This window comes from Molothrus ater, chromosome 9, assembly GCF_012460135.2.
Source record: "Molothrus ater isolate BHLD 08-10-18 breed brown headed cowbird chromosome 9, BPBGC_Mater_1.1, whole genome shotgun sequence".
In the NCBI taxonomy this organism is placed as follows: Eukaryota; Metazoa; Chordata; class Aves; order Passeriformes; family Icteridae; genus Molothrus; species Molothrus ater.
In genome coordinates this window covers 7,696,937-7,709,589 of record NC_050486.2, presented here as the reverse complement: position 1 = coordinate 7,709,589, position 12,653 = coordinate 7,696,937, and the positions used below count along the sequence as shown (strand labels likewise).

General features: G+C 45.2%; 1 protein-coding gene across 1 annotated transcript in view; it reads left to right on the top strand.

The window, feature by feature from the left end:
* The window catches only part of LAMC1 (laminin subunit gamma 1), a 65,031-nt gene that overhangs the window by 33,169 nt on the left and 19,209 nt on the right, over positions 1–12,653 (top strand). Inside the window, exons 2-3 of the mRNA XM_036388142.2 lie at positions 10,035–10,339; positions 12,329–12,459. Of these exons, the coding sequence (XP_036244035.1) occupies positions 10,035–10,339; positions 12,329–12,459 (436 nt within the window). The remainder of the gene's footprint in view (positions 1–10,034; positions 10,340–12,328; positions 12,460–12,653) is intronic.

The window sequence follows — 12,653 nt, the reverse complement described above, 5'->3', positions numbered from 1 at the left end:
CAAGCCTGTAATTGACTGAAAATGCATTAGAAGTTAGCATCAAGGCAGGTCAACTGCTGCTTAAAATCCATTGCTGGAGTCTCTTGAGAGGAGGGGAAGATGGAGAGGCAGGAGATACACAAACTGTGCAGTGTTAAACAGCACATTTCAAATGTGATCAAAGTTAATTTTCATAAATGTTTACTTAAGAGGGCAAAACTTAAATACTTGAGAAAAGAAAGCTGTTGATTCTGCATCAGGCCAGGTGATGGATGCTCACAGCAACAGTCTTATTTCCAAATAAGAGTGCTGTTAATTATGGCCTATGTCTGAAAAAAATCTGGGGCTGGTGAGTGGGAGTTGGAAAGGCTGAAGGGAGAGTAAAACATCACAATTCCAAAGAATTCAACGTTCTGTGTGAAGAACATTTCTGGCCTCTCTGTGGCTGTACAGCCAGCAGTGCGTGAGTCAGTCTGGAGGGTCATGTTACTCCCAGAGCTGCTCAACTTGCTGCTGCTTAGAGCACTCATTGTATGTAGACATATCACTTAATTTGTTCTTAATTAAGCTCAACAATATGAGCGGTGTGTTTTTGATATCTAATTCAGATAGGAGCAAAGCCAGGTGTTAGAGCTGTTGCAGGCTGTGAGCACATGTGGGTCAGGGGTGAGTGGGTAAAGTGCTGCCTTTTGACAGGGGAAAAGGCTTCAAAATGTTATTTAGTAGAAATTAGTGGCTGGTTATCATAAGTGATGGAGCCATTGGACTGGGTGGAGCAGCAGTGCTCCAGTGGGAGCTGGTGTGCCCACTTTCAGGAGTGCTGGGCCTGGAGCAGGGGGCACCTCACATATATGGGCACCATACAGAATGATTTTCATGCTGCCTTTGGTCAGGACACCTTTGGCTCTGATCATCTGGGTTTGTTGAACTTCTGAAACTGAAGCGTCACATGGTTTGACTTCAGGTGGGCTGGTTGGAAGAGCAGGGGGAGGACACTGAGCTGCAGAAGGGTGAGGCTCCTGGGAGGGTGTGCAGAAGGAAAACAGGCCTTAGGAAAACCTGCCATTCCTGCACTAACAACATTCAAAAAATGCTTTTTATTTCTTTTTTTTTCCCTCAGAAGTCAGTAAAATCTAGTTGTCCTTTAAAGAAAGGGTTTCACAATTCTCACCAGATTATCTGATACTATATTTCTTGCAAGGTACTGCCCTGCAGTCCAATAGACTTTTTTCTTTTTACAGGAAATCGTGTTTTTGCCAATTGGCCAAATACCATATTTAAAGAAACTGTGATCTCAGTTTTCTTTAGCTATTTAAACTTTTGGAGTTTGAAAGTAGTTTTTAGTCTCTGTTTCTTCTCAGCCATTCTTCCACCCCCACATCTCCACCTGTGAAAACGTAGAGTTGGAGTTGAACATCAGGAATACTCCCTCCAACACCTCCTACTGTCAAATTAAAATTTCTGAGGGGAAATAATCAAAATGGGATTTGCTCTTTAAGTTGAAGACTGTGAGAATGACTTGAAAGTGGGTAAGACTTGTTGTTTTCTTGTGATTCCCATGGAGATGTGGTCTTACACAAGAAACATTCATGAGAGATGCTTTTCTGTGTTGCTGAGGATCAGGGGTGGAAAGTGTCCAATTTGATGGAAAGCTTTTGGTGCATCTTCTCTGGCCTGCTGCTGCCACCAGCTCTGATCTTGGTGGGGCTGTGTGCTGGTGGTTGCTTGCTTCAGATTTTACTGGATGGTAGTTGTATCTCCACCATGAGAAAAACTCTTTAGAAAATGTAAAATGTAACCTTGCTTGGTCACCAAGGTCCCACAGTGACTTGGGATGGGTGGGAAGACTTGTCAGTTTTCAAGGGTTGTTATTACTGCATGCACTGTTGGTGTTGTCATTGGACAGTCAATAATGAAAGGAAGGTAATAACTGTATTCTGCCAAGAATAAAAGCAGAAGACAAGTTTTGTCTTTTCTGCATGCATAAATTTTTCTGATTTTTTTTTCCTTGCTTCTTGGGTAAAACTCCTGTTTTTGTGAGAGTAAACTCTCATTTTCCTGTGTTCCTTCAGTTGTGGGAGTGATCTGTTTTCACCTATAGCAATTGTGTATGGGTTGTGGAGGAGCTTCTGGACCTTTGATACAAGAAATGAACTTTCCAAGGATAGCAACCCACAGTAACACCAATCCAGCTTATTTGGGTACTGACACTGGTGGCAGGAGGTAGCTTTGCAGTCCTCATATGTGACTGAGATGGAGCCCTCCCCAAAATGGCCCATGGCATCCTTGATCATCTGTGATCTGCTGTGCTTGCCAAGCATAAAGGGCCTTCTAAAATGAGCTTTTATCATTTGTGCTGAAAAAGGACTTTAAGCTTCCTGTGCAGCCAGGATTTTTGTGTTGGACATGGGATCTTCCCTGTCTCCAGTGAATAAACACAGCTGGCTGTTTTGGGAAATGGACTTAACATCTTTGCATCAAAGCTGTACAAATAAGGCATCAAGCTGTAGTGAATTAATGGATAAGGTTTTCTGACTTTTTCACTGACTTAAAAGTGATCAAATAAAAACCCACATTTTTCGCAAGGCTGCCTTCAGCCCAGGGCAGGGGGCAATAAGCCTCCCCCCTTTGGATACATGACTAAAACAAGCAGCCTTGATGACCTATCAATGTTGGATTATCATGCAATAATTTACTGGGCAGCCTTTTGCTGTCCAGAGCCGCCCACGCACAGGAGTCAATGGTGCCTTTGTTTGGGAGTGCTGGAAGAATGCATGATCTAATGGGGTGGTGGGAGTTCGCCTTCGTTCCAGCATGCTCCAGGCTGTGCTCATTCCCCCAGTGTCCCAAACACATTTCCTTCCTCTGTCCCCATCTTAGAACGGGCTCCCAGAAAAAACAATCCATGTTTGTGTCTCTGTCAGGCTTTTTCAAGACCCCAGCACCCGTCTGTGCTGGAGCTCCACATGCCAGAGTCTTTGGTTTGATGGGGCATGGTCTAAGAAAAGACTGTTAAAATCCTTCAAGCCTTTCTTGTTCGTGATATAGGCACATAAATCTTGAGGCTCTTCAGGTGAGGACAAGAAAATAAACCTCAGATTTATTATTACTAGTCTGTGTTCCTCTAAAGGGCACAACTTGGAATGTGAGACTTGTTGTCTGTGCTTCTGCATGGAGTTATTTCCCTAGTGGAATTCCTCAGAAAGTGGAAATCCTTTACTTTCCTTTCTCAGATGCTGGATATTCCATTTGCTTGGGCAATACCAGTGCTCTTATCTTCCTTCTCCTCTACAAATTTTCTCAGAAAGCTAGGATGTAGTTGTAAAAGGACATTTGCTCTAGAACTTAAAAAAAGTCTTGATTTTGGTCATAAGTGCGGTTTTTTCATGTACACGTGATGCAAGTGATATGATTTAACACCCATGTGTCTTGCAGGTGTTGGGCTGTTGTTTTTTAATGAAAGTACTTTATTCTGAAGGAACAAGTGTCTCCAGGTGTTTCTCACTCTCCTCCCCTCCTTATAAACTCTGTCCTGCTCTTGTTACCCATCTGCATGCTGAAAAATCCTATCCCATTCCCATTAGATGAGATAACTCATTCTCCTTAAATATTGCCCCTGTGATCCAGGAGGGAAGGCTCTGGCAGGGTTTCTAGCATGAGAGGCTGAACAAAATACTGTGGTAGCTGAGAACTTGGAGTGGCCAGTTGGCTCAAGATGCAGCAACTGGTCTTGAAGAAGACCTTGTGAACTTGCTGGCCTCTGTCTGCTGACATCCAGGTTTCTGTCCCTTGCTAGGAACACACTGGTTGTGTGAGATTCTGGGATCTGTGTGTCTGGGAGAATCTGAGCCAGTCTGTTTTGGTCATGGCTGGTCCAACATTGTGCTGGGAGAGCTGATGGTTCAAGAAGGGCAGAGTTGAGGCAGGAATAAGGGTGAATGGCACGGAGCACATTTTGGTCTAGTAACTGGGAAAGGTGGCATGTCTTCCTGGGAATGATGGAGAAACAGGTCAGAAGAAAAAAGCAAAATGAAATGCTAATTATATTTGATTGCTCTCTGCTCTTCACTGCAAAATGGAAATGAAATCCAGTCAAAAAACACTAAGTAGGATTTCTTTGTTACTGGGTTTGTTTTCAATTCTTTAACCTTTACTGGGACATAGGTTGTCAGCAAGTACTTGTGTGAGAAAAGCTGCCTTGAAACAGGAGCCAGCCAAAAGAGAAACAGTAAAGTTTAACCATTTCGCTACTGCCCAGTGGATTTTGTGGAAAACAAATCTTCAAAGGTTTGGTTCTTTGCCCAATGCACTCTTTTCAGGTGGATTATTTTTTCCCTCAGCAAAACTCAGTGGCTGTATGCAGGAGAGGTAACATCAATTCTTTCCATATGCCAGCCCCATGTGCAGGGCATTCAAGTGAACAGGCTGAGTGTCCTCTGGGCTTATCTCACCCAGGCATCTGCTCACAATTCAACACTTGTAGTCACTGTGCCAGCTGGCAGGGCAGTTTTCCTGATGTAAATTATCCATCCGTTCTGAGGGGCCTGAATACAAGGAGGTCTTTTGTGTGTAGAACGAATTCCTAACTTCAGGGGAAAGGGAGGAGTTTCTGAAGATCTAAATGGCATTGGCTTATATGGGTTTTAGCATGGCACATTTCCTGGTGGACCTTGGGATACTGAATTTGGCAATGACCCAGCTGAGGGAGGGCTGTAATTGCTGATGACAGCTGGGCAAGCCCAGCAATGTGAGCAGGCTGTTTGGGGCAGTATCCCCAGAATGAAACAATGCTGAACATTTTCTGCTCCCTCTCCAGGCACAGGACTTGCTCATTCCTTTGAATCTGTAATTGCAATATTGTCTTGAAGGCTTGTATGTGTGCTTGCTTACAGTAGAGAAAAAGATTAAAGGTTTTTTTGTCTTTCTGAATTGTCAGAGGGAGCTAGTTATCATGTCACCTTGTCACTTGCTGGTGAACAGCTCCATGCCTCAGAAAAGATGCATTTTAAAATATGTGGCTCATGATTTTGAGCTCTGTATGCTTTAAAACACACATCAGGTTGCACTTGGGAAGTGCTAAGCTCATGGTCACTGATTCCAGCATCTGGAGTTCCTCCTGTAGAACGGATCTGTCACTTCTCAATACACACAGGGAAATACTACCTGACAGTTGACACTATCAGACAGTTCTAAGCCAAACTGAGCTCCAAGTCACTACTGGCTTCTAGGAAGAGGAGAACAATGTCTTTTTGTCTTCTAAACGTAATGTTTAAAACTGCCTTTCACCTGGTTCTTGCTCTCACCATTTCTAGTGTAATAGCTGTATATGTTTATTCAGCCTGCCAAGACATTAAAGCAACCTGGACTGCTTATCTTTGCTAGAAAAAGTCTCTGCAGCCTCAAAGAACTGCCAGGCTGTTAAACACAGTGTTTATGTTCAGTGTGAACAGTGGGGGAACACATTTTCACATTGTGTCAGCTGGTCTTGGGTAAACTCCTTTGTTCCAGCAGTATTTACCCAGCAAGGCACTGCACAGCCTCTCTCTGTGCATTAACTGCATTCCTCTGTAATGCCATTAACTGCACTGCTCAAGGAGTAAGGCTGCCAGCTGCCATAAATGTCTTTCTCACGTGGGTTGCTCACTTGGGAGGGGTTTGAATGCATTTTCTTGGCCTGCCATGTAAAACTGGAGATGAAAAAGGGAGGGTCCTTGCCATTTAGCAGAAGGGTTCCCAGGGATAATGTTTTCATGCTGCCCAGAGCACAGTTGGCATGTGCTGTGCCTTTAGCTGAGCTGGGGCTTTCACAAGAAGCAGTAGGAGACCTTGTCAGGAAACAGGGATCATAATTCAGTTATAGTGGAGAGTGAAAAAAGTAGTTATTTTCTGGGGCAAGCAGCCTGTGACCCTGCCTTTCATCTAGAGCAGAAAGTTGTGTGTGTGAGTGAAAGCACATGCTCAGCCCCCTCATCATTCCCAGGATTCTTTTGAAGCATTTCCTCCCCATCTTGATGAAGCCTGAACACAGGGGTTTTGCTTCACACCAGAGGAATGCAGTACTAGTAGAAAACTAACCACCTCAGTTCAAAAGAGCTGGGTATTCCTGACAATTCAGCTGACACTGCTTAATGAAATGACCTTCATTGTTGTCTCTGGCTTATTTTTTTATCCCCTCTTGACTTAGGGAATGGCTGCTCTTGCCTGATGTTTTCCTGTTTTCAGACATTAAGGTTGCCCAAAGAAATCCCACCAGGGCTGACTTTCAGTGTTAGATTTTGCTTTACCTTACCATGTGAGCTCTCTCATTAAGCTGATGACACTTTTACTAGCGATAAAACTATGGTAGTAGTTGTGTTTTTCAGTTGCTCTCCATCCAAGATGTTGGTGAAGTTCTGGGATAGGCTGCCAAGTTGCAGGTCAACACGTTGGGGTATTCCTGCCAGGAGTATTGGCTTCCTGGGCCCCTTGCCTTTTACCTGGAAAAGGTGTGAAGTGTATCCTGGGTTTGTGTACTGTGGACCCAAAAAAGATGTTTGTGTGTCTCCAGCCTATTGCCTTGTGTCTGTCTTGAGTTCCTGCATGTGCACTTTGTTCCTTCCTCAAGCATATTTTGCCTTCAGTGAGGAGCTCCCTTTGAGAAGAGCCCATGTAATAAGAGAAACAGGAAAGCTGGGAGGGTCTGATCTGTACACAGGATGCCTGCTTCTTACCTTTATTGCAATCATGAGAAAAACACTCCAAATACACAGGAACAGGATTCATCTCTTGTATTGGGCAGGAAGGGGAGGGAATGCCTCAGCTAAGTTAGTGCTGATCCTTTGGAAGAAAGCAGTTTGGCATTAATGGTGGTGCTTGCTTCTCACTTGTCTTCTGTGTGTAAGATCTCATTAAATAATCAACCCCAAACCAGCAGTGAGCTGCTACTGTGAAAGAGCCACGACTGTGACTGTCTGGCTTCCAGTCTTGTGCTTAGGTCATCCATAATGCATGATCCATGCACACGTGATATAAATAGGAAAGGGGATTTTGTAGGAAGTATCAGGGGGCTTGTATCTGTATAATGTCCCAGCTGTCCTGCATGTCACACACAGACAATACTATTTGGTGGGTACTTTAAACACCAGATTGGTCTTTTTCTATTCTTGGGTGTCATGTTTTGATGCTGGCCAAATGCCAGATATCCACAAAGTTCCCTTACTTTTGTTACAGCTGAGCAGAGGAGAGGGGAAAAAAAATTTAGCAAAGGGCTCATGAGTTGAGATAAGGACTGGGAGAAAACACTTTAAGGGCAATAGTTACAAAAAAGTTATAAAGTAAATTTATTGTTGACAGAGTGAGAGGAGGATGATGAGAAATCAAAGAAGCCTTTAAAGCACCTGTTTTCCCCTAGCCCCTCCTTCTTTCCCGCCGACAGCACAGGAAGACAGGGCATGGAGGTTTTGGTCAGTTCATCATTAGAGATCTTCTTCTGTTCGCTCAGGGAGAGGAGTCTTTGCTATGCCATGGGGGCCCTCCCATGGGCAAATAGTTGTCCCAAAACTGTTGTGGCATGAATCATTTGGCCACAGGGTGCTGCCTTTTAAGGATAGGCTGCTCTAGTTTGGAATCAAGGGCTTTTTCTCTCTATCTCTGGGAGCAGGGGTCCTCTCTTTCTCTAGTCTGGTCTCCCACTGGACTACAGCTTTCCCTGCCATCCACCTGCTCCACTTTTCCATGGGCTGCAAGTGGATCTCTGCATCCCCTGTGGACCTCATGCATGACAAGGGCACAGTTTGTTTCACCATAGTCCTCACCACAGCCTGCAGAGGAATCTTGGCTCTGATGCTTGAAGCCCCTTCTCCCCTCTTTCTTTTCCACCAACGTTGGTGCCTCCATGTTGTTTTCCCTCACAGGTCCTCACTTCCTCCTCTTCTCTGACTAGAAGAAGAAAAACTGCTGCTTGTAGGTACCGTTGCCAACAAGTTCCACTGATTGAAAGATTTTTGTGAGATCCCGCAGTGCTGAGAGGTTGATCTTGCCTAGACTCCATGCCAGGGAGTCGCTCGCCGTGTTTTCACTGGTGCTGTTTCGTGCCTCTGTTCACGCGGGGCACCAGGAGAAGCAGCTGCCAGCCCTGCCCTCTGCCTGCAGCACGGCTGGCTGGGGTGGCCAGCAGGGCCCGTGTGGCTGCCCCGAGATGGCGTTGGTCATGGTGCATTGCCACACGCCACGACAGGGTTGGCCCCAGCAGCGGCGCTTCACCAGCCCTGGGTGAAGAAACTGTGCATGTACTGTTTTGATTTTCTTCTTAAATATGTCATCACAGAGGCTTTATCGACCTCTCTGTTTGGGCCAGCAGCATGTCCATCTCCAGAGCCATCAGAGATTGGCTCTCTGTTGACACATGGTGGAAGCTTCTAGCAGCTTCTCACCCCTGTGGGCCCCCCTGCTATGAAAAACCAGGCTATGCCAAACTAACACATTGGGGGATGATATTTTTCAAGTGCTGTATATCTTGATTTTTTTTTTTTTTCAGGTGTGTTGGTTTCTGGATCCTTTGCTCTGCTTCTCCTGCTACTTTGGCTCCTCCCTGGTGCCATGCAGGCTTTGGGTGTGACGTGCCTAATGCAGGCTGGCCCCTGGCCTAATCACTGGGGGCTGCAGGGCAGCTCCATGGTTCGTGACCTAATTCATGAATGTTGGGTTGTGCGTGTGTTCTTTGAGGACACTCTGTTCTTGGTCCCTGGTGCCTCTGGTCTGCTCTCACGTGTGAAGGAGGTGAACACTTGAGCAAGTGCCAAGCCTCATGTTAAAATTTAACATGGTACGGTTCATTCATTTTACAAGTTGAGGTTAAATATGTGTGCCTTTTGCAGGTTGAAGAAACCAGTTTCTCAATCAGCTGAAACTCTTCTAGTAGCTTTTTTATGATCAGCGAAAGAACTGGTGATGGCTGCAAGTTCTGCTTAGAGCACTGTTTTTCTTGGAAGTGGTGGGAGCATAAAAGAGCATGGCAGGGACTAAACACCCGAGGTTTTATTCCAAACAAACTCAACGTTGTTTTAGCAAGCTCCCTACATGCTCCAGGATGTCCTAATTGTACACAGTCTGCTTGCTGAAGTGGAGCAAGAACAGCTGGTACACAGCTGTGTGCCTCCTCCTGGGAGCCCCTGGCCAGCCCCTTGGCCAGTGTGGATAGCAGACAAAGGTGGCTGAAGAGTGTTGTGGTCCTTTTCTCCTAATGGGTTCTCTCAGGGATGTGACTCCCCTGGGCACTTGGTTTATGTGCATGGGGGTAGATGCTCAAGTCACTGGAGAAGAGTCATGAGGGAAGATGATGTGCTGATTGCCACAGACAGTTAGGAGGGGAACAGAGGGACAAAGAGGTGGATTTTCTTTCATCCTTCTAGGAGATGGAGAACATGGGTAGCTTGGAAATCATTGCACTCCGATCTTAAAAATGCTTTGGTGATTTTAGTCAAATGATGTGGGAAACCTCATTTTGTTTTTCCCAGGGATTGAGTAGAAGAGGGCTGTAGTCGGTAGGTTCAGTGCTGGAGAAAAAGCTTTGTGAGCTGTAAAAAAGAGATTGAGGTATTGTCTATTTAGAGAGGAAGCTGAGGTACAAACCAGGCTCTACAGCATGACTTACTCCTCTCTGGTTAATACTGTTTCTCCCATGCATATATTTGGGAGAAATATCATCAAAGGCCATTATTACCTTGGGCCTGGTCTTAAATACACACAAACTCCTCATGGGTCTGATGTAGTCTGTGTTCTGTTAGGGATGTATGTGGAAGAGAATTGCAGCTTTTGAAATGCATTTGGTTGCACAGAAGGTTGTCTCTTTATTTATCTGTTCAGCCTGCCCTCAACTTCTGCTTTCAGTCCCTTCACCTTGTCTTTGCTTGGAGATACGGTACTGGACTGGAAGAGATACTTCTGGTGTTGCTGGACACGCTCATCCTTCTGCATAATGCTGGGAGGTGTTTCTCCAGAGAGAGAAATGCAGTGCAGCTCTTTCCATTCTTTCTCAGTTCTGAGTCTTTCTCACAGGTGTCTCCTGTCCCCCCCAGGAAAAGCCTTTGACATCACGTACGTGCGCCTCAAGTTCCACACCAGCCGGCCCGAGAGCTTTGCCATCTACAAGCGCACGAGGGAGGACGGCCCCTGGGTGCCCTACCAGTACTACAGCGGCTCCTGCGAGAGCACCTACCGCAAGGTCAACCGCGGCTTCATCCGCACCGGCGAGGACGAGCAGCAGGCGCTCTGCACCGACGAGTTCAGCGACATCTCCCCTCTCACCGGGGGCAACGTGGCCTTCTCCACGCTGGAGGGGCGCCCCAGTGCCTACAACTTTGACAACAGCCCTGTGCTGCAGGTATGTCAGCAGGACTGGGCCAGTCAGGTGGGCTGAGTTGAGTCTTCCTGTAGAGTCACTGTGCGTGGTGGCTTTGTGCCAACTGGGCTGCACTGCAGCGCCCTTACTCGTAGTGAAAGGGCTTTGCACAGCTGAGTTAGGGTGGACAATCCACAGAGATCCTTGTGAAAGAAGAGTTGAACTCTTGAGTTTATTGGTAGTAAGTTTATGAGTAAACTTACTCATAAACTTCAAAGCAAACCCAGTGGCATTACGGGTGATTTGTCAGTAGGGATGATGGAAGTCTTCAGAGGATGAGTGTACATCTCTGCCAGGTTAGAAAGCAGCTGTGGACATTCTGCTGTTGTTTCACATACAAGGATGCAGAAAAGGTAAAGTCTCAGTCCAGTTAATATTTGAAGCATCTGCATGTGTATTTCAAGCAGAAAAAAAGTAAGAAATATTAGATTCTTCTAAATACTTAAAGCATTACAGGAATCCCTACCATGTTTTCTCACATGTGTGTTGAAGCAGAGAAGTTTGATTTTATCCTTGGTATTTTTCTCTTACAGGTGGCTTGGCAAGAGGGTTTTGGCAGGGGTTTTTTGTTGTTGAACATTCTTGAATGTTTTTTTTTTGTAATCACAGGAGTGGTTGCGCAGTGGTCAGGAGCATACTAGAGCACCAGTTTATCTGATTTACTTGCCAGTTTTTGTGTTCTGCTTGATGACTTCTCCAGTTCTTACTGCAACAAGGAGCTAAAGCTGTGCGGTTTGCCTCACTGAGGCTCATTGTCTTCCTTTCAGAGCTGTAATTACCATCACTTCCCTTTGCTCTTGGAGTAGCAGGAGTAGTCTTGAGACAGACACCCAGCAGGCTCAGGGCTTGCCTGTTTCCAATTCCCAGGCAGGAGAGCAGAATCTGGTGGGGTTGATTCTGCAAACTAAAGTGAAATGAAAAAATAAGATTAATGGGAAAGGACAAAGAACTTCTGAAGTGGAAAAGAACCAGTTTGGCCACCTCATTGATGTAGCCAACCCTTGCAGAAAAATATGTCTTATCGTTAAGGTGAATAAGGAGATTTCAAGTTAGCGATTGTATAATTTTCTGATAAGCTTCTCTATGTAAGGAATAGAGATCTGACCACCAGTTTCCTAAAATACATACCAAGCCCTGGTATTGCTTTTTAGAACTGAAGTAAATGTGTATATTGTGATTGGTATTTCCATGTGTTTACATCAGTGTTTGTAATTCAGTAAATAAACACTGTGTTACTGGCTGAGCAGTGACTCAGGTGCTGCACAGTTGTACATACAGGGATGTTTCTTTGTGTTCTTTTTTATGGTGTTTGAAAGAAAGCAGCTTTGTAAAGGGTATAATAAAACCAAGGAGGTGCCAATGTCAGTGGCTGGCAGAATGTGATATGAAATTTGGCAACAGGCTGTGTGTGCTGGCTGCTGCTGCACGAGGGCAGGGCAGTGTGTTACAGACACTGTGTAAATATTATGAAAAACTCTTGTGTTGCAAGTCAGATCTGTCTATTTTTCTTCCTCAGCCTCCCCCAGCCTCACTCATTTGTCTGTCTGTGTCTTTTAGTCTGGTGCAATATGCCTGCAGACAAATGTACCCTAAAGCTTTTCCCATTGGTGCTGCATAGCTTTGCAGGAAGGCTACAGCCAGACAGATACATACAATTAGCAAGCTGGCATAATTGCCTGCCCTGCACTTTTTGCTGGAGAGGTTACTCAGTGCTTCCCAGCTGAAAGCACTCAGGATGTGAAGAATGAAGGGTCTCCAGAGAGGAGAAAGGGTCTGGAAAACCCATTTGGACCAAGAGGATGTGGCATAAGACTTCTGGGGCAGGAGCATGTGACCTCCCGAGGTGCAGAGGGGAAAACAATGAGGAAGGAACCAGCTGCTGAGCAATGACTTCATTAACAGAACTGCTAATGACTGGTACTCTCTCAAGGGAAAGGGTGTTTCATCTGATGGGATTTCTGTCTGCTCTAGGAATGGGTGACAGCTACAGATATTAGAGTGACCCTCAACCGTCTGAACACATTTGGAGATGAAGTTTTCAATGACCCAAAAGTTCTCAAGTCTTACTACTATGCAATTTCTGATTTTGCTGTGGGTGGTAGGTGAGTAGACAATAAAACTCTAAAGCTTACTAAAGGTTTTGGTTAGTTTTACTAGATTGCTTTGAAGATATTGACTGTATTCACATCATACCTATAGGCTCTGGTCTTTACTGACTGTCCATGCATTAGAATGAATTTTATGTAATTTGCAAATACTGTATATAAGCTTTTGTGCCATAACTTCAGGGCTGGCA